The 27,728-nt window shown below is 53.0% G+C and overlaps 8 protein-coding genes across 8 annotated transcripts; 5 read left to right on the top strand and 3 right to left on the bottom strand.

The window, feature by feature from the left end:
* Positions 1-12: 12 nt before the first annotated feature.
* Positions 13-675, bottom strand: GCG54_00010188 (uncharacterized protein; the record flags this gene model as incomplete). The annotated part of the gene is made up of 3 exons (XM_045410119.1): positions 13-379; positions 438-503; positions 653-675. 3 exons carry the CDS (start codon positions 673-675, stop codon positions 13-15), a joined length of 456 nt encoding a protein of 151 aa, XP_045260074.1.
* Positions 676-995: 320 nt separating this feature from the next.
* Positions 996-1,973, top strand: GCG54_00010187 (2-methylene-furan-3-one reductase; the record flags this gene model as incomplete). Its single annotated transcript, XM_045410118.1, has 1 exon — positions 996-1,973. One exon carries the CDS (start codon positions 996-998, stop codon positions 1,971-1,973), a length of 978 nt encoding a protein of 325 aa, XP_045260073.1.
* Positions 1,974-2,366: 393 nt separating this feature from the next.
* On the bottom strand, positions 2,367-3,768 carry GCG54_00010186 (Acid ceramidase; the record flags this gene model as incomplete). The annotated part of the gene is made up of 2 exons (XM_045410117.1): positions 2,367-3,111; positions 3,176-3,768. Coding segments are annotated over 2 exons (1,338 nt in total), but the record flags the coding sequence as incomplete, so codon positions are not given.
* A 2,003-nt stretch (positions 3,769-5,771) lies between these two features.
* GCG54_00010185 (Siderophore iron transporter 1) lies at positions 5,772-7,541 on the top strand (the record flags this gene model as incomplete). The annotated part of the gene is made up of 1 exon (XM_045410116.1): positions 5,772-7,541. The coding sequence occupies one exon, from the start codon at positions 5,772-5,774 to the stop codon at positions 7,539-7,541; it is 1,770 nt and encodes a 589-aa protein (XP_045260071.1).
* Positions 7,542-12,072: 4,531 nt separating this feature from the next.
* Positions 12,073-15,207, top strand: GCG54_00010184 (Subtilisin-like protease 1; the record flags this gene model as incomplete). Its single annotated transcript, XM_045410115.1, has 6 exons — positions 12,073-13,011; positions 13,084-13,383; positions 13,442-13,715; positions 13,800-13,915; positions 13,973-14,192; positions 14,255-15,207. The coding sequence occupies 6 exons, from the start codon at positions 12,073-12,075 to the stop codon at positions 15,205-15,207; spliced, it is 2,802 nt and encodes a 933-aa protein (XP_045260070.1).
* Positions 15,208-15,631: 424 nt separating this feature from the next.
* On the top strand, positions 15,632-18,605 carry GCG54_00010183 (uncharacterized protein; the record flags this gene model as incomplete). Its single annotated transcript, XM_045410114.1, has 3 exons — positions 15,632-16,389; positions 16,452-17,009; positions 17,063-18,605. 3 exons carry the CDS (start codon positions 15,632-15,634, stop codon positions 18,603-18,605), a joined length of 2,859 nt encoding a protein of 952 aa, XP_045260069.1.
* A 629-nt stretch (positions 18,606-19,234) lies between these two features.
* GCG54_00010182 (uncharacterized protein) lies at positions 19,235-21,951 on the top strand (the record flags this gene model as incomplete). The annotated part of the gene is made up of 4 exons (XM_045410113.1): positions 19,235-19,342; positions 19,395-20,166; positions 20,234-21,483; positions 21,568-21,951. Coding segments are annotated over 4 exons (2,514 nt in total), but the record flags the coding sequence as incomplete, so codon positions are not given.
* Positions 21,952-24,876: 2,925 nt separating this feature from the next.
* GCG54_00010181 (Sugar transport protein MST7) lies at positions 24,877-26,857 on the bottom strand (the record flags this gene model as incomplete). Its single annotated transcript, XM_045410112.1, has 8 exons — positions 24,877-25,094; positions 25,154-25,223; positions 25,278-25,942; positions 25,998-26,144; positions 26,192-26,555; positions 26,608-26,653; positions 26,704-26,779; positions 26,833-26,857. The coding sequence occupies 8 exons, from the start codon at positions 26,855-26,857 to the stop codon at positions 24,877-24,879; spliced, it is 1,611 nt and encodes a 536-aa protein (XP_045260067.1).
* Positions 26,858-27,728: the final 871 nt, after the last annotated feature.

The raw sequence follows: 27,728 nt of genomic DNA, 5'->3' as shown, positions 1-27,728 counted from the left end.
CAACTTTCATTCTCAGCGCCACTCCTTATCAACAACAGTGAGCGCATCATACCCGCCCTTCACAACCTCAGTGTCGATGATGAATATCGCGAGCAGCTTAGCACCCAGCACTCGACTGTTGTTTTCTCCAACTGTGTGATGGCATCCCGGCTGTTCCATGAAGCTCTCGCCGACTTTATAGACCTGTGGTGGGTTCCCGTTCATTCCACTAAGTATGGTGCCTTCCGTGACGCGCGCAATCACGGTGGCGCCTGAATGGTGATGGGGAGGGGTGAAGCCGTCGGGTGGATATTCGACCTCGACGCCAACGATGGATTTTCCGGGTGCGTTCTGGAGCTGGTAGTTGTAGAGGACTTTGATAGTCTCTCGAGGTCGGTTGCTGTTTTGGTAAGCAAAATGACAAGGACTCCGTGGAAGAGGAGGAGGAGGGCACTCACCGACTGTCTTCAGTGTGATTGTTCTTCTTGCGTACTGCTGGAATTTTCTGATGTTGCAGGAAATCGCTTGATGTTGTAAATCGTATGCACTTTATTTTATACATGCCGGCATTCCCATGGAGACGTCAAGGTCAGACAACCCGTCATCTCATCTGCCAACCGTCCAAGCGAAACGCACAGATGTGTCGAAGCCGACGCCGACAGGTTATGCATACCCGCCGACGTAATCTGAAAGCATGCTGAACAGCCGAGGTTTGCTTTGTTCTTTGTTTCTCAGGAGTAAACTAATGCAGTCATTTTTGGCGGCGGATTGAGTCCCCGACGCGGATAACCGGGTACCCGGCCCCACCTGGACTCCCGAACCCGGGTACCCGGGGTCGGCAATGGCCAATTGAAGCAAACCTGTATCATCAGGCAGACGCCGTCTATCACTTCATGTAATGAAAGTCAGGTTCTAACCTGTGCTGAAAAGGTCGCCCACGAGCCTCCCACTCAGCTGCAGCAGTCAACCTACCTATACACAAATCATTTAATCTGATCAACATTCCACAGCACAACATGAAAGCAATCCAAGTCCTCGGCCCCGCCTCCTCCCCAGAAGTAGTCGCCACCAGTTCTCTACCCACCCCCATACCAAACTCCTCTGAAATCCTAATCCGCGTCCACGCCGCCGGCATCACCGCCGACGAACTCCTCTGGCCCGAACTCTACACCGCCCCGCACCGCATCCCAGGCCACGAGCTTTCCGGCACCGTCGCCGCCCTCGGGCCGACTTATACCGGCCCCCTGCGCCTCTCCCAGCCCGTTTTCGCCTTCATCGCCGCAGACAGCGGGGGCGGCGGACAGGCGGAGTACGTCGTCTGCCTCTCGGACGAAGTCGCGCCAAAACCATCCTCAATCTCGCATGAAGCGGCGGCTGCGCTGCCGATCCCGCTTCTTACGGCGTGGGAAGGGATCATCGTCCGCGGGAAGGTTGGGGCGGGGATGAAAGTGTTGATAACAGGCGCCGGCGGTGCGGTGGGGAGTACCGCCGTGCAGATTGCGGCGCGGCGCGGGGCTGAGGTCGTTGCGCTGGCGTCGTCGCGGAGTGAAGAGATATTGACAGGACTCGGGGCGCGGAAGGTAGCGGATTACAATGATGGAAGTTGGAGTGCCGAAATACGAGGCGTGGATGTGGTGTTTGATACTGTTGGCGGAGATGTGCTGGGTAAGACGTGGGAGGTGGTCAGGCCCGGCGGGATGACCATCACCGTCGGCGACCCGGCGCCGGAATGGGCGTTTGGCCGTGGTCTGGCGGAGGAGGCTGGGAGGTATCCTCATGTGCGGTATGAGTACTTTATTGTGTCACCGGACGTTGAAGCGCTCTCTATGGCGGCTGGGATGATTGATGAGGGGTTGGTTGAGGCATTGCGGGTGGAAGCGTTTTCCTTTGAAGAGGCGGGGCAGGCTTGGGAGTTTGCCGGGAGGCGAGGGCGTGATGGCAAGGCAGTCATCACATTTGGGGATTTTGCTGAGAATGGACGAGTAAAGCAGTGAGCTGGGCCTTTGCCATGCTGCGGCTTAGAGAGTTTGTGTATGATATCCAGGCTTGGTGATTCACAATTGGTTTGGTGCGCTTTGGGATGCAGTTCAACCGTAGCTTGTTACCTTTACGTGTACCTCGGTGGGTTTGGGGGGTCAGGTCTTGTTGATAAAGTTACTATGTATGAGGACTCCTTCTAGCAAGGGAAAGCTTCTTGCTAGGGGTCTTTCTCGACGTGGGAAAGTCATTTTTAACTAGGAGTAGTTTTCTACCTTACTTGGGATGACTTTTGCTTCATATTGTTTACTTCTAATACTGTAATTAACCTATTAGTCATTGAGGCGTGTGCAGTGGTGACACTGCTCCCGGGGTTTACGGATACTGGCTCTTTAGTCCGCGTGTTGAAGTTATAGAGATGGTATATTTAGTTCACCTTTCTTAAGGAAAACAACATCCCCAGAAAGCGGATCCATGGCCGTCGCAAAGTGGGTGAAGTCATTGAAGACGGGCTCAGACATCATCCACCTCTTTAAGACGCTCTTAGTAACGCCTCGACTTCGAGGATTCGGCCGGAGACTCTTTGCCAAAGCGACGCACGATCCATTGCCACTCTGCTCTTCCGCTGTGTCGGCAACACCCGTCGAGGCAGTAGCCCCTAATCTCTTGCTGTGAGCCTTCCAGTTGTCATGGACAAAGTTCTGCCGCTCAGCCGACCCGGAGAGCCATAGGGAGTCCTCCGGAATGGAAGCTTTATCCTCCAACTCGAGCGCCTTGTGGTGAAACTCTGAGGCCCCGCAGCACAGGGTGTGGTTGGTGTCGTGGTTTGCCTGGGCGATGAAGTCGTAGGTGTGCTTAATGTTGCCGCCGATGTAGTCTTTCTGGATGACTACCGCCTCTTGTGGGGTACTGAAAATGAGGTAGCACGACGGCGACGGGTTCTTGACGAAGTCGTTCGCGAAGGCGACAAGGCTGCTGGTATCTGCGTCCTTTGCACTTTTAACGTCGATGGATTTGGGCGGTAACAGCACCTGACGTAGCATGGAAGATATCGATGGTCTTCGGCCCAGGAGAACGAGGACCTGGTGGAAGATGGACGACTTTGTCTTGGTGTTCAGCAACGGCCTGTGATTGAGTGACAGAGATAGTCCTGGTCTAATTATGGGAACTAGTCAACTCCACGACCATCACAAAAGAGCGCTCAATACGATTCTCCTACCTGACGCCGGTGAGGGTACCGACAAAACCGGCGTACGTTATGGACCTTGCCAAAGCTGTGTCGGGTTGCTGCGACTTGGAGTCGACAAAGTCAAGTTGGACCAAAACATCCGCCAGCTCCGGCATGCCCCAGTCCAGGGTGCGAAAATGCATCAAATGCGACGGCGCATCTTCCGGGGCGTCATCGTCGCAAACCGGGACTGTACCCGAGGTGCACCCCAGCAGACAATCCAAAAAGGTGTTGAGGGCGACGACGAGATGCAGATCGACGCCAGCAGTCTCGGCGATGGAGCGGATCTCGCGGTTCTCGTCGTCGTTGTGGACGCGGCGCAGGCACAGGCGGACCAAGAACTTTGCGAGGCGGATGATCGGCGGGTAGACCAGGATCTGTGCAAGGACAAGGTCGTAAAGGGGCGCTATGGCCCGCAGCTGCTCAGCAAAGTCCTTCGCTATTTGGACGTATCGCTGCTCTGGCGGAAGGGCGAGGTCGATGCGGTAGATGGGCACCGTGTCTGTTGACGGCATGTTGAAGGATGCATGTGTGATATGGATTGGAGGTTGAGTGGAGGTTGGGCGGAGGTTGTGCAACGTCGACTATGCATGCGCGATGGATGCTGTTGCGGAAAGAGATGCAGATTCTGCTTGTCGCTCATGCCTTCTGTTGCTGCATCCGCTATCGCTCTTGCTCTAATCGTACCTTCCATTTTGAGTCAGCCCAGCCACATCCAATTTGCGGAGTCGACGCCACACTTTGAAAATTCTGTTCACGGCCAGCGAAGCATCGCAACATCGTCCAAAAGCTCCGACCCAAGTTCGCAAGAAGATTGTATCGCTTCTGACACTCACAGTGACAATTTTGGGGTATTGGGCGCGGGTGGCGGCAGGGTTGCAGCACTGACAGAGGCCCAGCGCGGTGGAGAGCGAAAGCCCCGGCTGCAACGGCTGGCGCACTAAAAATGTCCACGTAGGAGAAGAATGCGGTGCTGAGCCAATCAGCAGGCGAGCGCATTCGTGTCTCGGTGGCAGCCGTCGACCCCTAATGCTTGTTTACGGCCCATTTGCGATGCTGAGTTGTCACCGGGCATGCAGTCGGTGCCGAAATACGTCATTGCTGTCTTCTCCAGAGTACAGACACTTTCCAGGAGATTTCGAGAGCTGAAACTGATGTTCTGCGAGGCAATTTAGTAGGTGCATATCACGACATGAGGAGAGCAGGGCAGATGAGCAGGGCAGCGTGTGTAACCGAGGCAAGGCAGCGGCGGCGAATGTCCATGTCTGGCAGCCTCCGTCGCAAATCCGAGTCGCCGGCCGGGAACCGAGACGGGTCCTTGGCGGGGCTCATAATGTTGCAGCAGCTGTGCAGGCCATCGGCTCAATAAAAGGTTCCGTCCGACCCGCAGCGTTGCCGTCGCTTCGCGAGGGAGTGAGTCGTGAATCATGAACAGCAAAGCAGGCTGGGCTTTGTGTTGCAACACATGTTGACAGCTGTGTTTCTCCTGCCAGGCAAAACCCGGGAAATCGACTTGGGAGGGTTTTCTTTCAGGGCCGCCGGAGCCCTTTTAACCCGCCACCATTTGCCTTGAAGGTGGCCGTAGCGCGCCCCGACGCCGCCAAAAAGCATCCGTGACGCCCAGAACACGGCCAGAATTTCTGGGCGCTTAAGGCGGCGCATCCCTGAAAATCCAGGATTGAGATGTCGTGATTGGCCCTGGCACCAGCTTTTACCTAGGCACCTCCCCAGAGGGGCCATCTTATCAGATGATCTAATCTGATCGGTCGTTTTCGATTCGCCGTGCGAGGTGCAACGTGACGACGGGAAGCCGGCGTGCCTTAGTTGCTTTACCTACCTCTGCTGGCAGTGGTTGGCAGTGGTTGGGTCCTGCCTTGGCTTCACTGTGTGTGTGAGTTGTTCGCTGCTGCTCCGGTCTTCGCTCTGCTGACTGATGACTCCCAGAGTGCGCGTCGTGTGAGCAGTGATCCGGTGATCCTGAATCCTCTCCGACTCGCCCTAGGCTATCCAATCCCGCGAAACCAAGTCATGCGGCAGCCTTCATTCAGCTGCGGCCTGCTCTGCTGTCATCGCTGTCGCTACTGCCGTTGCCCGCCTTGCCGCCGTCTTTCGCTTTCCTAGGCAAACAGATCCAACAGGCGAACCATCAGATCTGGTCTGCATAATTCATCTACACTACTTGTCAGCGCTGCAACTCCTTTTTTTGATTTCCCCATCCATCCACTCAATCATCCATCCTACTTCCTGCTTCATGCCCCTGGTGATTGTTTCTCTCCCGTGTCGCCTAATCACAAATCACACACACACGCACAACACAGCCCCTGCTGACTGAACAAACACCCCTGAACAGCACCTCCTATCAGGCAACCGAGAGCGACCGGTTTTTCTCCCGTTTGTGGTGCCTGCCTGGTTCGAATGTCGCGGATATCTTGATACCACCTACCCTTCTCCCGGTCGCAACAACCCTTCGACAACACCTCCAGCGACATTCCTCCTGCTCCTTCGCCATCGTTCCTGGCGACAAAAAGACGTGACGAACACCCCTTACCTCTGAACGAATGCCCCTCCCGCGACCGCTGTCTTAGACATGAAGAGATTATGGGCAGCGAGACGCTCCTCCTCCGACGGCGAGGAGACGTCGCCGCTGCTCTCCTCCTCCGACCATAACGCCGGCACCGCACCGCACCAACGCCCGAGCGACCACAGCCAAACCCAAACTCAAACACCGCCCTTCGACACCACTCCCGATGCCGTCCCAGCAGCCGCAACCCACATCAGCCAGACGGAGCGCGTCTGGCTCTTTGTCGGGATCTTCCTGGTCGGCTACGCCTACGGCCTCGACAGCCAGGTGCGGGGAACATACCAGCCCTACGCCACCTCCAGCCTGAAGCTGCACTCGTCGCATTCGACCATCAACGTCCTCCGCAGCGTCGTCGCCGTCGCATCACAGCCGACCGCGGCAAAAATCGCCGACATCTACGGCCGCTTCGAGACCACCCTCGCCGCCATATTGCTATACGTCGTCGGCACCGCCTTCGAGGCTAGCGCCACGACCGTCGAGGTCTTTTGCGTCGGCGCAATCCTCTACCAGATCGGCTACACCTGCCTCGTCCTGCTGCTCGAGGTCCTCGTCGCCGACTTCTCGTCCATGCGCTCCCGCGTCTTCTTCAGCTACATTCCTGCGATTCCCTTCGTCTTCAACACGTGGATCAGCGGCAATGTCACCGCGGCCGTGCTGCACGTCACGTCTTGGCGCTGGGGTATTGGCATGTGGGCCATCATCCTGCCCTTCTCCTCCATCCCGCTCCTCACCAGCCTCTATGCCTTTGGCCAAAAGTCGAGAAAATCGCGACACTCTCGTCTCTCAAAGGAGGGCAGCGGTGTCACCCTCTTCCATCAGCTCGACACCATCGGCCTCGTCATCCTCATCTCCGCCTTCTCCTTCACCCTAGCCCCTTTGACCCTCGCCGGCGGCACCGTCAGCCACTGGAAATCCCCCGCCATCCTCGTGCCCCTCATCTTCGGCATCGTCTGCATCCCCGTCTTTGTCTTCTGGGAGCGCCAGGCCCAGGTGCCTCTGATCCCTTTCCGTCTGCTCAAGGATCGCGGCGTCTGGGCTGCCCTCGCCGTCCGCAGCCTGCTCAACTTCGCCTGGTCCACCCAGGGCAACTACCTCTACACCGTGCTCATCGTCGCCTTCGACTTCTCCGTTGAGACCGCCACCCGCATCCTGTCTTTCTTCTCCTTCTTCGGCGTCTTCAGCGGTGTCCTCATCAGCTTCGTCATCTACAAGATCCGCCGCCTCAAGGCCATCATCGTCACCGGCGCCTGCATCTTCACGGCGTCCTTCTTCCTCCTCATCGCATACTCGGGCGGTGCCGATGCCTCGTCCCACAGGGGCCTCATCGCCGGGCAGGTCATCATGGGCCTGGCCGGCGGGCTGTTCGCCTACCCCACGCAGGCCTCCATCCAGGCTTCGGCGGACCGCGAGCACGTCGCCGTCATCACGAGTCTCTACCTGTCGCTCTTCAACGTCGGCAGCGCGCTGGGCAACTGCCTGTCCGGCGCTCTCTGGACGCAGCTGCTCTACCCATCCCTGGACGAGAGTCTGGCTTTCCAGCCAAACAGGACCCTCGCCGCGGCCATCTACAACTCGCCCTTTGACACCCTCAAAGACTACCCCGTCGGCACAGACGTCAGAGACGCCGTCATCGGCAGCTACAGCGGCGTCCAGCGGGTTCTCTGCATTGCCGCCCTTTGCATTTGCATCCCGATGGTCGGGTTCTCCTTTATCCTGAGGAACCCGAAGCTTTCGGAGGACCGGGTCCAGACGGACGCGGATAACGACTCGGAATGAATTGTTTTTTGTTTCAGAGAGCGAGCACAGCAGCATATGATATCCCACACACACCCAACCGCGTTGCTTATCAGCGTTTGCATAGATATTGATAGATCGCGAGCCGGAGGCCATTTGAGACCCTCCGCATTAGCATACACTTTGTTGCGCGCGAATTTCCCCCGCCCGTTTGAGGGTCAATACATCAAGACTTTTTTGTTGCAGTAACATGATGAACGCAATTACCGAGGTCTATCTGGCGGGGAAATATTGCTAGTGACAAGACGTAGACTGTTCCGCCGCTTGATGTAGGTTTGATACCTTTGCCATCAGATGAACCAAACGTTTCAGGCAGGGTTTCTAGAAGCACTCATTCGGCATGTTTACACGCACGACAGGTCACGAGTGACGCATAATACGTCCTATTGGATATCATCGCATTGAGAGAGGCACCTTGTCCATTACTAACCTTGCACTACTCGGTAAGATCCTGCTTCAAGGCCATCCGCCGGCTCCTCGGATCTTTGGGCCGTAGATCATCCAGCTGTGACCCTTGCCTCATCCATCACCCTCGAGGTGTTTGACGCAATCGCCCGATAGGGCCCTTGCAGTCAGTAGCTTACATTGGAAGACGCCCCTGAACGCTCACGTCATTTCCGTCTCCCACAATACCGTGTGGAGGAAGTTAGCAAACAGGCGTTCAGATACCCAGATACAGCCCCCTCCCTCCGCCCCCCCCCCCCCCCCCCCCCCCCCCCCCCCCCCCCCCNCCCCCCCCCCCCCCCCCCCCCCCCCCCCCCCCCCCTCACGCGCTCGTTGGGGGTTCTGAGTAGTTTCAGCACGCCCTGGGCTCTTTGTGCCACCTTTGTGTGGGGCCAGGCGGCTTAGAGGTCTGATAACTTGGGCTGCTGTCCGTACACTAAGGTAGGACGGTGTTGGGGACGTTGACGGCCTGGAATAGCCCGCCCAATCTCGCTCAGGGCAACCTTGTAGGGGGCGTTATGACTTTGGCGATCGTAGAGTCTGGGGGGCAGACCGTTCCTGAGGAGAGGGAGGAGAGGTTTATGTTATTTGAGTTGGAGGCAGTCCTCCGGAGTGAGGTTTGTTCGGCCCAGTAGGGGGTTTAATTAGCCGCGGCTGAAATATTCCACCTGGCGATAAGTAAAAGGCCTGCTGGTTTTTCTCCCGCAGCCACTTTTGACACGGGCTTTCAAGTCGCCGATGGTAGATTGCATTACATGGTTGTGGATGGAGTCAAACAGGTGGTCGTACCACTACACCTCTTCGGAGTCGTCAATCTAGAACTTGATATCGGGAGGTGGTGCTTGTCAGACAATCAGTGAAGGATGTATTTCACGCAGCACTAAGTAGGAACGCAACTTATAGACTCCTGATGCTCAGGACCTCCCGTCTTTGGAAGCAGCCAGTTCCTTCGTACGACAGAACCTACAGAGTCTGACTTTATATTTTGGGAAGCTCGTCGGAAAAACCCTTATGTTAGGTAACCAGTCCCTGCTCGGACCTCGAGAAACCTTCCTTCCAGCATTGCCCTCCTTTGCCGCTTATCGGGGCTTGTCAGGTATGATCGTGCAAGTCCGTTAGCAGCATGGGTTGACGAAAGTTGGCCCGGGTTGAACAGGTTAAGCGGAACACAGATGTTAGGTACCTACGGGATGTCCCGTTGGGTGACACAGGAAGACCAAACTAGAGACGACATGTATGTTTTTAATCTACTTCGTTTCTGTTGGTTTCACAATTATTCTACTGGCCGACTAGTATCTCGGACGATACCTTCTACCGGTCTGTTGCAGACGGTAGGAATGACGGGAGGGCCAACCACAGCCACAAGCCAAAGTGCAGGCAACAAATAACTGGAGGACCGGACCAAGCCTGGACATGATGGTCACAGTCTCTTTCATCTTTCCCTCTTTCCACACAACTACAGCTATCTGCCACCTGCTGCCACACTTTTTTTCGACTTCCATACGACAGCTATGGTTCATATGGCTGTGAGGGTCATAGGAAAGCCTTTGTGGCAGCCCCATGGAGTAAGTGATGTCTACAATAATCTTTTACCAAAGCGACTTACTGCCGTTTTCCTTCTTCTTTTTGCAGGGGGGTTGGAAGGAACAGCGAGATGGCTACGTAGGTCAATATGGATGTGGTACGAAAGTTCGCTGGAGCTTTGAAGATGAGCGCGAGAAAAACGCTGTTCCGCATTCCAAAATAAAGCCATGTTATCCAAGGTGTGCGCAACATGAGAACACGTATGGGTTCATTGCGCTCCTCAAACATTTACTCCGTAGGAACCAATCATGCTAGTTTGTATCTATAAGGTAGGGCTATACGAAGTATATGCAGCCCAGAAGCAACATCCTCGCCCTATTGGTACACCCCTTACTTTTTTAATAGAGCGCTTTGCTCAGATCGATCAAAAATGTTGATAAATATATCATAGAATACAACCAGACTTTATACGAATCCTTTAGAGTGCTCAAAAGTCAAACCTTACGTACCCTCGTTAAACCTTAAGAAGCCCTACTGATTAGCCCCGGACAGGTACAGCAAGGTCAATATCAACTGTGGAAGACTAGCAGGTGAGTAGGCTAGGAAGCGGTCCGACGTTGACCTCAATCGAGTCGACCGGCAAGCTTCCGAAGCCACGAGTCAATACATACGCATCAACCCCCACAAGTTTGCTTGAACCATGTGGCTTGGCCAAATCGTGTTGTTTCAGCCCGTGCTCCCGAGAAATATTCCGCAACGCGCAACATTGCCGAACCAGCCCAGTATGGAGTTGAGGTAGCATTCATACGGCGAGCCAAGCGACCAAACCGAATTATGTCATTCCAAGACCTCCAACTTAGTCATTGCACCAAAGGATGGAAATTTGCAGTCCAATGATGTGAACTGATGAGTGCGCAGATTGTGACGCATCTGCTTCAATATTACAAAAGTTCACGGGCAGATGAGGGAGAAACGGTAGCCTGTTGGGCAGAATAGCGTCGTCTTTTTGATTGTGCGAAAGCGAATGGACGTTAAATGACTTATATAAGAGATGGTCATTGTGGCCTGGACCAGTCGTCGCCCGAGGCTCCAGGCCTTCTTTGAGGCTGGCACCTCACTTTCACTCATCTCAAACGGACCTAGTAAACTCTATTATAAATCAGCGTGGAGTTGCAGCCCCATCCTCGTCTCATGTCCAAAAGCTGTCATGAAGGCCAGCTAAATGGAGTAACTGACTCGGTGCCAGCCCCCAACAACACACGGGCACCCGAAAAATACGCGGGTGTCGTACAAAGTTCCAAGGGTATGGTTCTCGGCAACGCAAATCTGCAGTCCTAGATCTATATTAGTTTCATAAACAAATACGACGAGCTTCTTCGGACAACCTCATTGTCGGAGCAAAAGGAAATCATTTGATGAACTGGACTGTTGTCATGGAAACAGAAACAATGTCCATTCCAAAGACACCGATGGGTCTTCTACCATGCTAAGATCCATCATTCTTGGTGTCCGAAAAGCTCTCAGATACTGCTTCTGGAGATGCGCCAAGGGCTTGTCGGAGCCGAGGAGCCACTCTCAGCCGTACTGCCCCGCACTAGTGCGGAAAAGGGACGGCGCCGCGGACTGCCGGCCGACTTGGCCCGGGACGCGTCGCTTAAATTTCCCTGAGGATTTTGTCATCAGACCTTGCGCCATCCGGGTGCAAACTGCCTAATATGTGTTCCGCTCGGCAGTGTCATCCGATCTCATTATCCGTTTGAAGACTCCAGCATTGACCGGGTACCCGCGGACGATTGCCGAAGACTCACTCGTCACTCGCCACAGGATGATGCCAGCTTCTGTTCTAAATATCGATTATTGAACAGCCGGTAGAGCCCATGTTATTAAATGTGGTCCAGATTCCCGAGGTCGGTGGGCTTTACCCTATCCGTACGCAAAGTGGCTACCAGATCACGGACTGCTCGCCGGGCTCGGACGTATCGAGTTCTTCGATTTACATCCTGGGACTGTCAAGCAACATTGACTCAGCCTCGAATGAAGGGGCTGATCTTCGAACCGGCCTAGAGTTAGGTTGATTGTGTCAAGCTCATGGTCAGCTGGCTCTGGAGTGACCATAACCCCGCTAAGACCATTGATAGGTCGCCAAGCTGAAGTGTCTGACTCTGTATCTCATCTAGGCCGGCCCTGGAGAGTCACATCATGCGCTTTTACGAGTGAGTAGCATTATAATTAAGTTGAGGTTAGCCTTATGAGGCCCGCTGAGTGGTTGACAGCACACCTATCCACGCCGCTGCGCGATGAAGCGATGTGGGTATGGATCGATAGCATAGCACAGCAAATCCCCAAAATTAGCAGCGTGGCAGAAGGTCCGGCGCATCGAATAGATGAACCTCATTCAGACGAGTAGTTCGTGAAGTCCGCCTCGTCCGAGGGCTTCGCATATATCATGGACTGCTTTCAAGCCCTTTGCGGCCCCAGAATTGGGCAACACTCGGCATACGTTCCTTTCGTTTCTTGTACGCGAACCCACTTTCGTTAGTCGAACATGAAGTTCGACATCCGACACTCTTTACTGCTCAGCTTGAGCTTATTATCTTTCACAGCGGTAGCGGCTGATGTTTTAGAGGAGCCCTACATCAATGATGCTCCACTCGTGAGACGGCAAGGTCCACAGAGGAACGGCACTAGCTCAGTCGTGCCTTTGTCAAGCCGTCGTCCATCAGTGATACCTTCATCAAGTCGTCGTCCTTCGCTCATACCCTCATCTAGCCGCCGCCCTTCAGTTCAATCATCCTCTAGCCGCGCTCCTTCAGTCTTACCCTCATCTAGTCGTCGCCCTTCTCTTCCTCCTTCGACCAACATCCCTTCTGGGACACCGATACCAAGCCAACCTCCTTCAGCGCCCCCTACGATCTCACCATCAGTCACCAAGCCTCCCATCTCATCAGCAGCACCGACGTCAACGGCTCCCCCAGCCACAACAACAGTGAGCAATGGCGACACCATCGTAGTCCCGGTGGGTGTAACCGTCGTTGGAGGCGTGGGGGGTGGGTTCTTCACAGTTGTCGGTTCGTCAGCAGGCCCAGTTGCAGTCGCAGCTGGCGCAAGCGCGGTAGCCGGGTCTTCGCAGGGTGACAACCCGGACGACCCGGATGTCAAGCCGCCCAGCTCCACGCCCGAGGCCCCCTCCGCACCACCTAGTTCCGCACCTCCACCTAGCTCCGCGCCGCCTAGCTCCGCTCCGCCCAGCTCCACCTCGGAGGCACCCACGAGTACATCGAGCGCTCTGCCGAGTGAGACCCCCAAGGCGTGCATCGTCTTCTGCAAAGACGGAGCCACTACCCAGGAAAAAACCAGCTTTATAACGCTCCTCGATACGGTACTCGGCAAGGGTAACTACCACAAGACGGAGGACACGGTGGTGTTGTTTGCGGCCGCCAACATTACAGCGTCACAGAACTCGACTCTCATCAAGGACCCCACGGTACGTCAAAGTGTTTCTCTCAACGATGCGCTGCACCTTCCATTGGAAATTCGTAGCTAAGCTCTTGTTTAGGTTGCGGGTGTCGAGCTCGACCAGCTGTATGACACCGACGACAGGCCGGGCTCGCTCGTCCCGAACAGCAAGCGTGCCGAAGATATTGATGAGAAGTGGTTCATGGAGTCGCTAGATCGGCGTGGAGAGATCAAGAAGCGCGCCGTGGTCAAGCAAGACAAGGCACCCGTCGAACTCATCATGTTCTCGCAGCCTCCCTTGGTCGACATCAAAGCACTCACGAGCTATTCCTATGACGACAGTGCGGGAGCCGGCATCACAGTCTACGTACTGGATAGCGGATACTACACTAAAAACAGCGTGAGTAGACATGCCCTCCACTGTGGAAATCTCAGAACTAATGAGGTTTGTGTAATAGGAGTACACTGGAATGGCTGTGAAGCCAAGATGGATCTTTGCAGGCACCCAAGCGGAGAAGTCCGTTGAGGAGGACCGTGACTCCGACGGCCACGGCAGCTGCGCTGGCTCAAAGGTCAACGGGCCCAAATATGGTGTTGCTAAGAAGGCAGAGCTTGTCATTGTAAAAGCCGGTGATACATCTGGTGACACCCTTGATGGCCTCGATCAGATCTTGAGGGATGTGAGAGATAAGAAGCTGCAGAACAAAGCGGTTGTCAACTTCTCACGCAACAGTAAGTATCTCGCTCGGTCCAACGAGGGTGAAGATGTAACCCATGTACCGCATTGGCACATACTGACAAGACTGCCACCCTTAGTTGACAATCCCAATTCATTCAACAAGAAGATGCTTCAGCATTACGTTAACGAGTTGATTAAGGAAGACGTCGTCTTCATCACTGCGGCGGGTAATGACAATTCAGACGATGTTGCGGTAAGTGCTCCGCTCAAACATCTTCCTGGTTATGGACTGACGGTATGGATGTCGCAGGCCGGCAAGGCAAAGGCGAAGGACGTCGACGCCTGGCCGTCCATGATGGCTGCCGACGGCGTACCAATCATTAACGTTGGTGCCACTGACAACACCGGCAAAAACGCATCGTTCTCGCAGGGAGGGCCCTTGGTTCATGTCATGGCACCGGGCGAACAGATCCAGTGTGCTGCAAACTCGTTCTTCTCGAACACCCAGAAGCAAGACGGCACCTCGTTTGGTGAGTCGCCCTGCTCAGCAGCACCCTTGATTTTCTTCAGTTTATTGACATTATCTCAATAGCGGCGCCGTCTGTTGCCGGTCTGGCAGCATACCTCCTCGCTCTGGGTGAATCCCCCGAGCTATACCAGTCTGGTAAGGTCGCAGCGAACATGAAGGATCTTATCGTTGCCATGGCGTATCAACGTGTGGCAGACGGTGGACAGGTAGCTTATAACGGTCAAGGAGCCGTCTGCAACAGGCCCAATAGCGCCAAGTTCAGAAGACAAGACCTCAGTGGAGAGGCTTGCTCAGTCGTCGCGTCTACAACAACAATTCCTCCCCCGGCCTCCACGACTGCCCCTCCACCGCCTTCCCCTCCGGCTACTACCAGCGAGCCGTCTGCTACAACTTCCGCGCCGCCGCCGCCTCCGCCAGCCCCAAAGACTCTGTACTCGCTGGACGAGAGTATTGGCGGTGGCACCAAGTCGTGCTTCCCGACATCCGGTTTCACCACCTCAGCCGGAACGACGTACGGCTTCTCTTTCGACGTGGATGCCAATCTCTTGGTGAGCATTGAAACTGGCGCTACAGATGAAGGCTACCACCAGTCGATGGGGTCGTGGACGGGCACATTCTACGCCGACTCTGGATCGTCTCTCTCAATTTGCGGCCAAAGCTCCGGTGGCGCCTTGCCCTTGAAGTTTACCATCACCGAAGCACCGTCAGAGGCCGTCAAGGCACCTGCTGGAAAAGAGGTGTTGAAAATGGACGAGAACCTGACCGCCGGTGCAACTTCATGCTTCCCGACTACGGGACTCAACATCCAGCAGGGCAACTACGGATTTTCGTACACCACATCCGACGGAGTCGTGATTCAAATCGGCGATGACAGCTCTGGCCCTAAATACTTCTCTGGTAACAAGGCGTCGGGCGCTGGTCTGATGTATATCGACTTTTCAGGAGGCAGCATATCTGTTTGCGCAACAAACAACGGCGGTGGAGCAGCGGCTCTCTCCCTGAGTATTACGCAGTGATTGGCAGCTTTTGCTAGCATCTCGGGATGTCAGAGTGGACTTTTGTCTTAGATACCAAGAAACATGCATTTGAATTGTGCTTGAATGTGTGCCTACCCAAATCTCGAGTCATTTGCTATGTCTGCCTACAGAATTCAGTGCTGGTATGATAGAAGCAGGCTGCAATCTTCTTGTGTGGTATGATGTAGAAACAGTCCAATCAAACGACTTCCGCATCATCTCTGCCTTCTTGGCGGTACCACGTATCTCCAATCATTCCACATGTTTTGCTGACTCACCGTCTTACCGTCCATGATATCATCTCTTTTTCATGTTCTGACTTAACAAGAATTTTCCCACTCTTTCATTCAACAAGATTTCGTATCCTGCCAACAGGGCTAGTGCACGTCGAAGCGACTCAGCCTCCCTTCCTCGCTCCCATGTCATGGACACCGTCACGCTCTCGCTGACGGTTGTCGGCTTGATACCAGTGGTTGCCGACACAATCCAGCGGGTGCAAACATTTTATGCGGACGCGAGGAACGCCAAGGCCCTTATCCAGCAATTGATGGAAGAGCTAGAGGCCTTGCGGGGCAGTCTGATCTCACTGCAGCAACTCCTTGATAGCCCTGTGATCAAGGCAAAGGTCATCAAATTTGACCAATCCTCGGTCCTTGTTTCATGCTCCAAGGCTTGTAAAGTCAAATTGCAGTCTTTGAGCGAGACCCTGGAAATGTACGCGGAAAGCAAAACAAAACAGCTGGCATGGCCTCTGGCCCAGACAAAGTGCCACGAGTCACTTGAGACGCTTCGCCGTCTTGCCTTTTGGATACAGCTTGGTTTATCAATCGAAGGCTGTCGCTTGTTGTCTCTAAGCTCAGTCGATCTTCCAAAAGCATTCGAACAACGCCTTTACGAGTTCAGATCAATCCAAGGTGATATCCAGAGCCTGAAGACAACTGTCAATAGTCAAGTCAAGGTCATTGAGGATTCTCGTCGGGAACAAGAGCGGCGCGAAGTGTTGGATTGGATTTCCGACTTCGATCACGAAAGACGACACTTGGAGGCCAAGCACCCGCGTATAAATGACACTGGTAATTGGATCACTGAGAATGCCTCTTTCGAAAATTGGCGGGATGACGCATCATCGACGAACCTGCTTTGGTGTCATGGGCTGCCTGGGTCAGGCAAAACGGTCTTGGCGTGAGTTATTATGGTTTACAGAGAAACATTGAAGTAGTAAGGCTTAATAAGTTTCGAAACAGGTCAGTGGTAGTCGATCATCTGAGGTTGTTACCAACGTCGGAGGTAGCTGTGTCACACTTCTACCTGAAGTACTCTGATGAGAGATCACAGATCCTGTCCACCCTTCTGGCGTCGCTTCTGAAACAGGCGCTTTCTGAACTTGCGGAAATACCCAAGGTCGTCATTGAAGCGTTCAGAAGCAGCAGAAGTGGTAGCCGCACGATAGGCACAGCCGATGCCTTGCGGATGCTGCTCGATGTGTCAACTCCCCGAAGGCCGCTTTACGTTGTGTTGGATGCATTGGATGAGTGCGACCAAGTTCAGCGCCGGAGGCTGTTACTCGCCATAGACGAGTTGGCCGCATGCAATTCAATCAAGATCCTTGTAACCAGCCGTTCGCACATACCGGATATCGAGGCTTCATGGGGAAATAATCCCCAGATTCCAATTCAGGCGCACGACGGCGACCTCGCGATGTATATCCAACACACAATTAGCGAAGAGGATCAATACGGTATTATTGACGAGAGCTTTTCGAATCATATCATAAAGCAGATGATAGCCAGGTCAAATGGAACGTGAGTTGAGCCCTCTACCAACGTGCGAGACCGGTGATAATAAGTTCTCGAAGGTTTCTTCCGGTAGTCCTGCAATTGGGAACGGTCCTTGGAAAGACAACCAGAGGCCACATGGAAGATGCTCTGTGCTCAGTCTCAGACGATCTGGCAATCGTATTCGAAGAGACAATGGCTCGAATAGATCGCCTTCCCGAAGATCAAAGCATCCTCGCAAAGCGGGTTCTGGGCTGGCTTGTCCATGCTAAAGCCGGCCTAACATCTGAGGAGTTAGGAGACGCGCTTTCAGCATCAGAATCGGTTAAAATGGGATACACTTCCTGGAGCACTAGATACAGGCCTCCGTCCAAAATGATGGGTAACTGCTGCCAGGGCATGGTCATAGTTGAGCCGGTCACAAATCGTCTCAGTTTTGCGCACTACACATTCCAGGAATACTTGGAGAGGCACGCCGACGAACTGTCTCCCGGAGTCAAAGAAGACATTTCGTCAACCTGCTTACTGTATCTTCTGTACGAGGACTATGGTTCGGGTCCATGCAGCCGCAAGGAAGACGTTTACGAGCGAGTCACCCGGTATCCCTTTGTGCGTTACGCAGCACGATACTGGGGAAAGCATGTCGCACTCACCGAACAGCATCCTTTGGTTAGTGAGCTACTATCGAAGTTTTTGCAGCAAAGAGCATCTACTGCTGCTGCTTGTCAAGTAATGCAATACGATCGAGGATTCAAGGACCAATACTGGGATCTGAATGAGTGTCTCAGTGTCACACCATTGCACATCGCCAGTAGATACGGGCTGAGAGAGACACTTCAGAAGCTTCTCAAAACCGGTCACATCAAGGACATCAATCTTCGCACGGCCAAGGTCAAGTCAACACCAGTAATTCTTGCAGCCTCCGAGGCTGACCCGGAGACTCTTGGCCTTTTGCTGGCGAGTGGTGCAGACCCGACTATTCATAATTGGTACGGTGATGCACTACATTGCGCCTGCGAGGCGGGAGAGTCGCAGAACGTGCGGCAATTGGTCAGATTCGGCATGGTACCCAACACCTACTCGTCAGGGCAACGGCCTCCCGTCATGTGCACTCTGGATCGCGACAGTGTCGATACTTTTCGAACTCTTGTAGAGCTGGCTGGGGAACCACTGACAGGCGACCCGAGCTTCAGCTCAACATCAGACCCTGATCTTCTACCACTTCTGGTCGTACACGCTGTCGAAAGTAGTGCATATGCCATTGTGAAGTGGCTATTGGAGAACAAGCAGCACTATCACCGTGTTGAATGGCTCATGCGGCCCGATTATTACAACTATTCGTCTGAAACAGAGTACCAGTTCGAATTGAACGCGCTATCTTTGGATCGCCCCGCCTTGCATCAGGCGATTCTGCAGGGTGATGTTGAAATGGTTCGTCTCCTGTTGTCTTATGGCGCAAGCCCGTGTGCGAAAGATTTGAACGGCAAAACAGCACTCAGCTACGCAGTCGAGTCTGGCATCGGCGCTTTCGCCAACATACTAAGCCCAGACCTGCCTAGTAGTGACTGCAACGGAAACCTGCCGCGCCCAACGCCGACATGGACAAGCGTCAGGGACTCGTAAAAAGACGTCCCTCAAAGTCGAGAACAAGCTAGTTGTACTGAGTGAGCCAACATTTCCAGTGCGACTCCTGTGTCCAAGCATGCTTGAGAGCTGGTGATAAGCCGACGTACGGGGAGTGCACCCGTGTTCCGGGCTGCGAGTTTGTTTGCAACCCGTAAACTGGCACAGGCAGATCATGAATGTCAAATATGGTTCGAAATGGAAACGTAGAAAAGAGAAAGGAAAAGAAAGAGTACTGATATATTGTTGCCTGGGAAGCTAGATACTTACGTTGTGGTTCGCCAATTTGGGACAACTGCTGCAAAGAAACTGGAAAGAAGGAATCCTCTCCGTCACGTCCCAAACCCGAATTGAATTCGTCAATTGAAAACTGGAATTTCTCTGCCACTAGATCTGGTAATTTGGATTCAATTAAAACCAACTGCGAGCGCCATAATATTGGGTTTGTTAGTCTTCTCGGCACTCAGGGGCGGCCATATTGCCCGCGGAACGCGTGGGGGCGGATTGTTCGGAGGCGGAACTTCGCGAGTCGTATATCATTTCCAACTCCCCTTTTTCGCACATCGAGGTTCTAAACCATAACTTTGCATCTCCTGGGGCTTTGCATAGTCGTCTTTGGAAGTGTAGAGATGCTACTACTGTCCTGGCTTGCCTCGCTGGCGCTGCCTATCGTTGTCGCTCTAGCTAAGGCTAACCATCACGGACAAGATGTCTATATTGTGGAGTTCATGGATCGGGTAAGCTGCCAGAATCTAGATACTATGTCTCATCCGGCTAAACAACCCTTAGATGCTACCAACGGACCCGATCTTGGCCCTTGAACAGGGCTTAGCTGGGAGAGGGTTGTCTTGTAACCTTGCACCTCGACACATGTTCACTACTTCGCTGTTCTCGGGTGTCTCGTTTACAACTGACTGTGTCCACGACGTCCCAACCTCAAAAGCCTCTATTTTGAGTGCCCTCCGTGCCCTCAATATCGTGCAGAACGCTTGGCCAGCTACCTGGGATACGATGAAGGCTCGACCTCAGAGACCAGCGGGCTCCCCATCCAAAGGTTCATCCCAGCAACCTCTTAGAACTTTCAAACGACGGTCATCAGACAATGGCACAGCACTATTAATTTCACACGACCACAATGTCCTCACCACTCACAAAGATACGGGAGTCGACAAGCTTCATGCCGAAGGCATCGTCGGCACAGGGGTACGCATCGCGGTGATCGACACAGGATTCGACCTCAAGGCGCCGGGCCTGGCCAAGACCCGCGTTGCGTACAACTACAACTCTGCCGAGAATGCCTTCGACTTTGAAGGTGACAATTGCCTTGACTTCCTCCATGGCACGCATGTCCTGGGCATCATTGCTGCGGACAGCGAGGAGCGCCGATTTGGGATTGTTGGCGTTGCGCCGAATGCGACAGTGGACCTGCATGGCTTAGATTCCTGTGACGGATCGCGGCCTGGAAGTTTGGATGATTTAATGGCGGCTATCATTTCGGCGGATGAGAGAGGAGTGGATATGATGATGATAGGGTTCAACATCAAGCTTGCTTTTCAGGAAGGTAATACGACCCGGTGTTGTCATTTACCAAGGTTCCGTTCTAGATGTCACATGCTAATACTTGATAGAACCGGTCGACAGTCTGGTCAGCCGCATAGTACGCAATGGCACCGCTGTAACCGTGGCGTGTTCGAACGATGGCCCCGGCCTCTTCACGAGAGCCTCGCCCGCCAGTGGCGAGGGTGTTGCCGCGATTGGATCAACTGACAACTCGGCCACCCCGTACTACACATGGGGCGCGAATTGGACATCTGGTAGTGACCAAGGCATCTTGCGCTTCGCCCCTTCTTTCCCATCCAACTTTGCCGCCAACAACAACCTCACTCTCTGGATGCCCGCCGACCCGGAGAGCTTCCCCAACGGTTGTAATCCCGCCCCCGGCAACTTTGCCCCGCCGGCTGACCCCGCGAACACGGTGATGCTGGTCGACGAAGACCACTGCTGGCTTGACCCCAAGAATGCTTCAACACGCCTCGCCATCAGTCTGGGCGTGCCTTATGTCGTGAGGTACCAGTCCGTAAGCACTACGGTGGCGGACGGGATGCAGTGGGTTCCCAACTTCGCAGAGTTCTCCAGGCGGTACCAGGGCATTGCCAGGATCTCAAACGAGGATGGGCAGTTTCTGAAGTCCCAGCTTGCCAAGGGCAGCATTCAACTATCCTTCCCCAGCGACGTCTTGCAGGCTCAGGAGGATGTCACCTACAGAGTCAACGACATCTCCGGAGGCCTGGTCTCCAGCTTCTCCAGTTGGGGTCCGACGCCGGAAGGCCGGAGCTATCCCTCATTCGTGGCACCTGGCGAGAACATTCTGAGTACCTTTCTGCCCAAGTACGGAGGCCTTGCGGTGATCGGGGGCACGAGCATGTCCAACCCGTTTGCCGTTGGGGTCTTCGCGCTGGTCAAGGAGAAGCATCCCGACTACGACCCCAAACAGATTCTTTCTGTAGTGACGACAACTGCAAAGCCTGTCAAATTCATCGATGGGAGCAGAAAGTCGTTTGAATATCTGGCTCCGGTATTCAGTCAGGGTGGCGGGTTAGTTGATGCGTGGGCTGCGGTCCACGCCGTTTCGCTGGTCAATGTGTCTAGCCTGGACTTTAACGACACTCTTCACCGGCCCTCGCCTCTTACATTCACTCTCAAGAATACCGGAACCGAGACTTTGGCTTATTCTCTGTCGCACTTAGGCGCAGCCTCGGGGTACATCCTTGATCAAGCCGATTCGTACTCACTCACGGCAGCAGAGGGGCACCCCGTCTATGCCCAAGTCGACATCACCCCCTCGTCTATCGAAATTCCACCAAGAAGCGCGGCAGTAGTCTCGGTCTCCATCAAAGCCAACCCGGCTCTCCTGGACGCAACAGAGCGAGGCACCTTCTTCTGAGGCTACATCCACATCCAGTCATCCGCCGCTACAGAAACAAACCTCACAATTCCATACACCGGCTTCGGCACGCCGCTCGTCAACCTTCCCATGATCAACCCCAACGCATCGTACCTCGTCAGCGTCGATCCCGCTACTAATGTCGACAGCCGTGTCGAGCCCGGCACAACGTTCGAGTGCTTCTACAACGGCAGCATCCCGAAGCCAGACTGGCCCGCTAGCTGCACGCCGGGCTTCCCGGGGTTCAGAAAGACATTTGTCACGCAGAGCCGGAACTATTCGTACGATTTAGTGGATGCCACCACGGGCGATGCCATCCTCCCGAGGACATTTGTAGGTACCGCGGAGAGGTACACGGAGCCATCGGCATGGTGGGTCTGGGACGGATCGCAGGAGGATCGGAAGTATGTACCGCCCGGCCGATACTTCTGGCGTGTCCGGGCGCTGAGATTGAGTGGAGATGCTGGTAATAAGAAGCACTGGGATGTGTGGGAGTCTGGGAATTGGACATTGCGTTACGCTCCGGATAGTATCGGGCTGCCGACGGCGTCGCTTTGAGAGCATTAGTGAGGTATGTTACCCTCCTCGTTATCGTAACGGCGTCGGCTGATCTTTAACAGATATCAACATACAACCTCATTCTGGTCTTCATATTTGGATGTGGCCGCGAGAAGATTTTCAAAGTGTTTCAAAGGCTGTATTGAAGTACCTATACAGGACAAGGTCAGATCCGGGACCCCCAGCAGCTTATCATGCATGCCATTCCCTCACAATCGTGCGTCAAGCAACGGTTCCCTCGCGTCAAGTGATGTTCGCTCCGATCTAGCATCCGCAGAAGCAGCGCTGGTCACTATTTTACGACGTGGTTAGTATCATCTTTCCCCAGGCCGGTGCAGCAAATGACTTGTGTCGCTCTTAGCCAGATTAGGAATTTTATTTCGACTTACCCAAAGGCAGAGAGGCCGCAGAAAGGGTTAGTGCAAGGAGCCGTGCAGAAGCTCCTGCAGTCGTTGGGGCTGCTGCATGTGGGCGCGACATTGCTCTGAGGCTCAGGGGCCGGGGCAGCAAGAGCCAGGGCGGCAAGTGAGAGGACGGAGATCAGAGACAACTGCATATTGAAGGGTGTCTGGTTGAGGTGCGTAAAGATGGGTATCAAGCGATCGTACAGTTGAATCCTGCTGATAGTTGTAGAAGTTCTGTTGAGTTCTGATGCCATTTTGCCTCGCCATGTTGCAATCCTTTTATACCAACCTGTACACGCCTTGTCTTCGCGCCCGACAGGATTCCATAGCCATGGTGTTGGGTCCGGTACATGAGACGATCTCAATTTGATTAGGGTAATTACGATGATTTATTTTTCCATCTTGGCATCTCTGCGCAGCTCCCCCCAGCCGGAACTTAGTTGCGATGACTCGTGCCCGTGGGGTCGATGCGAAGTTGACGCCCGCGGGAGTCTTCCATAGTAGCAGCATCTCCCGATGGAGAACCCCTCGCCTACAGACGCGACGTTTAGAGAAAGAATGCAGTGTAGAACTGTGCACAGGCGTACTTCTATTGCATACAGACGCCTAGCTCCCGAGGTGGGGGGAGTTACAAAGCTGAATCAGTCGTCCGACGTACTCCGCCGGCCAGTTTTTAGGGTTCCTAACGGACTACTCCGTGCAAATCGGTTCTTCCGAGGTGAGGTTTGACCGCTGACTTAGACTTGTTAGGGGAGCTCGTAGCCAGGGAATCCAAGATGTAATCATATCATCCGAACGGGGCCGTGTTTACATCGATCAATACCTGAACTCTAATCAAATTAAGGCCTTGGGAGAGGTACGACATCTCCTTAAACCGGGAGGCACTCTGCTGCTTAGAGTCTGAAACAGCTTCGAAGGGCCAAGATTTAATTTCTGCCTGGTCTCAATTGCGCCCAGATACTACAGGGCTGAGCCAAGGTGTGGAGCATTGCAGCGTCACCATTGGCTCAGAGCGGAAAGAAGACACCGAGTCTTATGTCCCCGAAAGGTGTTGAAGACCCAATAACCGAGAAAACCTTCTAGTTGGAACCGATAGTCAACATAAGGTTTCTTGTATCTGGCGTGCGCAAATGCTCCTAGCCTTCATATCTCCACGTCTCGCGACAATGCATTCTCCTAGTCTTTCCCCGACATAGCCTTCAACTGGCCGTGCTGGATCCAAATCTCAGTCTAGCAGGGCACTCCATCGCAGCATTGTCCAACGTCGTCATCAGTGCACCAATAGCCGTTGCAGCAGGTGCCGTCGCAGTGACAGCGGGCCTCAATCTGATCAAGCAGCGTCAGTTGATTCCGACGAAATCATGGCGCGGGCTCCTTGCGCGGGTTCGACTTACAAAACCTCTGGCTAGGTTGCGGTCTGCGGTCGTTGCCATGGAGTTGACGGTGGCAACAGCAGCTGCGAGAAAAGAAAAGATGGTAGTAAGTCTCATTTTGCCTGTGGGATGAATACTCTGTTTTGATTTTGAGTGTTGGGAATGGTATTAAGGTGGTACATCTGCTCAACGAGGCTCGGCCCTTTTTATAGCGTAACTCTGCATCGTGTGTCGCCAAATTTACATAGTAGTCATCCTTCCTTCGGTCGATTTTCTTACCGCAATACGAATGCCCGGTTTAATCCTGTCACGCTCCTCTAACGTGGACAATACCGAAGCAGCAAGACATGAGGACTGACGTGAATCCTTCGTGGTACAATGTCTGTGTCGCACGCCGATACGAGTTGGCTTCACCTTGGCCCTTCCTTCCGATCAATGGGCCAGATCAATATCTGGAACGTGAGTGTTCTTGCCGAAAGGCGAAGGATTGATCAGACACCCTAATTACGTGGGCCGCTAGTCTAACAGAGTGTCAGAAATTATGTGTTTGGATGGCCTTCCTCTTTTGGACCTACGAAGTACCATAATCACGGTAAGATAATCCTAAGTACTCCAGACACCTTGTCCTGATGCTGACCGGCGAGATCGCCAAGTCGACTACCTGGCGTGATGGATTCAAAGCCCTGGGCTTAAACGCCCGCGCCAAGACTCTTCTCCCTCCTCCACGACCAGCTTGCTCAAGCTGGATAAATCTTTCAACGTCATCAGCACATTTTGGTTTTCTAATTCATGACTTGCACATTTCCCGAATGTTTCAGTAGAAATACTTGGCAGGTATCAGCCATCGGCTCACGAAAACGGCTCGGTCGCAGCAGCGCATGACCAAAACTCAGGATGGGTCAGAAAGAACCAAAATCTCGTAAAAATGGCCGACTATAAAGCTTCCCAGACATTGTTCAGTCTTATACACCGACGACGTCCATGAATTTCATCTATACCTTTTCCACCTCGCTGACACCGACATCGGCTTCTTTCTTGGCAAGGCCACTGCCCCCGGGAGTAATACCTAATCCTTGTCTGATTGCCTCCATACGGCGCATATCTTCCTCTCCTTGATTGCCACCAAAGAGTTTGTCCATCTCCTCAATGCGGACGCCCTTGGTTTCTGGAACGAAGAAGTATACCCAGACGATCAGCAGAACGCAGAAAGCTGTGCACAGTGGTTAGCACAAATAATGTCTGGAACGGAACAAAAGTTACATGACTTACCGAGGAAGAAGTAGAACGTGCCGAATGTGATAGCTTCCAGCATTCTTGGGGTGATCAGGGCCACAATGAACTAAAGATTCGACGTCAGATATCATTCAATGTCGTCTCAGTCAAGGGAACTTACGTTGCTCAGCCAGTTCGTTCCAATGGCTAGGCCCACCGCTTGGGACCGGACGCCAGGAGGAAAATTTTCGGATGGCACAATCCAGTTGACGCATCCAATACTGAATGCAAAGTTGGCGATGTAAGTCCACACAAAGACTGCAGCAGCCCAACCAGCAGACTTATTGCTCGCCCAAGAGTCCTTGTAAACCGCGTACAATGTGCCAACGATTAGTTGGGAGACACCCATACCGATGCCGCCAATGATCAGCACCTTCTTGCGGCCCCACCAATCCATGAACATGATAGCTGGGATCGTGGAGAAGAAGTTGATCACACCCACCACGCCTGTCGCAAGTAGATCAACGGAGTTACCTGACAGTCCAATGTTCTTGAAGATCTTCGGGGCGTAGTAGATGATAGCGTTGATTCCAGTAAATTGTTGGATTATCTGGAGAAGCGCAGCAATGAGCAGGCGACGGTTGAGATGCCGCACAACGAACAGAGACTTGTATCGCTGGATAGTGAGGTGTAAGCGGGAAGTGACGCCTGGGTACATCGCCTTCGTAGTTTCACGATCGAATTGAGCGGCCGCCATGATCTCAAGGAGTTCAAGTCTGAGACGAGGGTCGTCGGAGGGTACACGGCGGACGCGGATCAGAGTTGCTAAGGCTTCTTCCTCGCGATCTGCAAACGCATCATTAGCAACCTCCATTGATGGCAATATACAGATGGTAATTACCCTTCATCAACAGCCAACGCGGTGTGTAGGGCAGAAAGAATGTGCCCACTGCCAGCACTAGTGAAGGCACGCATTGGAGGGCCAGGGGCAGGCGCCACGCTACGGGAGACTGGTTGTCTCCAGTCCCGCCGATATGCTGAGTTCCATCTGCTTCACGTTAGCTTGGTAAGATGTCTCGTTTGTCCCATACGCACAATCCAGCCAGAAGGCAATCATGATGCCCACGGTGATACCAAGTTGCTGAAGCGCGACAAGACTGCCGCGTAGGTTGGGAGGAGCTAGTTCACTCAGGTATAGTGGAACCACCATCGAAAGCTGACCAATGGACAAGCCGGCGATGAAGCGACCGACAAAGATCATAGGAACATTGATGGCTGCCGCTTGTATGATCGAACCGATGAGAAATATGACGTTCGCTAGGAGGATAGTCCATCGTCTGGAAAGAGCATCGGCAATCGGGCCGTTGACCAAGGCTCCAACCATCGCTCCGAGAGTAAGGACAGCTACCATCCATCCTTGAAGAGTGGCGTCGTTTGCCAAGGTCGGGAACTGTTTACCCTATTTACCTGTTAGAGTCGATGCTCCTAGGTTGTGGAAAAGGAGGGCGTACGAAGTTGTTCATGACCAGAACGCCACTGATAACGCCTTGATCATATCTAGAAGTGATGTGAGCATGCTTCATAGGCCTGGCCTGGTACCATCCTACCCGAACAGGACACCTCCAATACTAGCGAAGCATGCTAGAAAGAAGATGTACGGCTGCCGAAACAGCCCCTTATAGCCTAGGAAACCGTTTAGAATTCAGGTTCGACCAGCTCGGTGGCAGTTGACTTACCGGCTTCGCCATATGAAACCTCCATATTGAGTGCTTCGTAGCTAATACGCGTCTCGTATAAACGTTAGGCTTGGCAGCATGTGCAAAAGATGAAGGCAAGATTTGAAGGGATGGGATGAAGTCGAATCGTCGGGTGGTTCCAATCATCTGATCAAGATCTTCAGCAGACACCTGGGCGCATCTTCTCATAATAAGGAAGTCCGCATCGGAGAATTCGTTCCGTAAACCACCCCACAATGTGCAACCACATTCTGGAGTCCCGATATTGGCCGGGGAAACTGGGGAAAGTGGAGGTTGGCGTTGCCGTGGACCTGGAACCTAGCGTCGGGCGACTGTGCTCCGAGGACCTGGGGAAGTTGACGATGCCCTCGGCAGTAGAGTTCGTCCCATGATCTGTCGGTCCTGCCCACTCCGACATGCTAGGCTCCAGTATAGCACCCTATTTAATCCTATTCAATTAATTCAACTAATTAGCTAATTAAAAGAGGGCTTTTTTCGTAGTTAATTAACTAAAACGATAATACCCTCATTTTAGATATTTTAATTAATCTAAAGTTAGCTAAAAAAAAGAAAATCTAATCTCTAGATTAATTAGAATTTTTAAAAGATTTTTAAAAAAAATAAAAATATATTATTAACTATATTTAAAAAAACTTACTATTAATAATATAAAGACCTATAGTAGGATTTAAACCTATAACTTTATACTTTATTAAATAAAATTAGGAATTATACTACTTAATTATATAAGTACTAATAGATACTAGTAAAGTAATTTTTATCTAATAAGTATTTTATAATACTTATTTTTTTTAATATATACTACTATAAAGCTAAAATATACTTTTAGCTATTAAGCCTAATTAATATATTTTTAGTCTCTTTATTAAAGCTTA

Source organism: Colletotrichum gloeosporioides (genome assembly GCF_011800055.1).
Source record: "Colletotrichum gloeosporioides strain Lc1 chromosome Unknown consensus_71, whole genome shotgun sequence".
Taxonomy (NCBI): Eukaryota; Fungi; Ascomycota; class Sordariomycetes; order Glomerellales; family Glomerellaceae; genus Colletotrichum; species Colletotrichum gloeosporioides.
The sequence above is the reverse complement of the archived record's forward strand: the minus strand, read 5'-3'. Positions and strand labels throughout refer to the sequence as shown.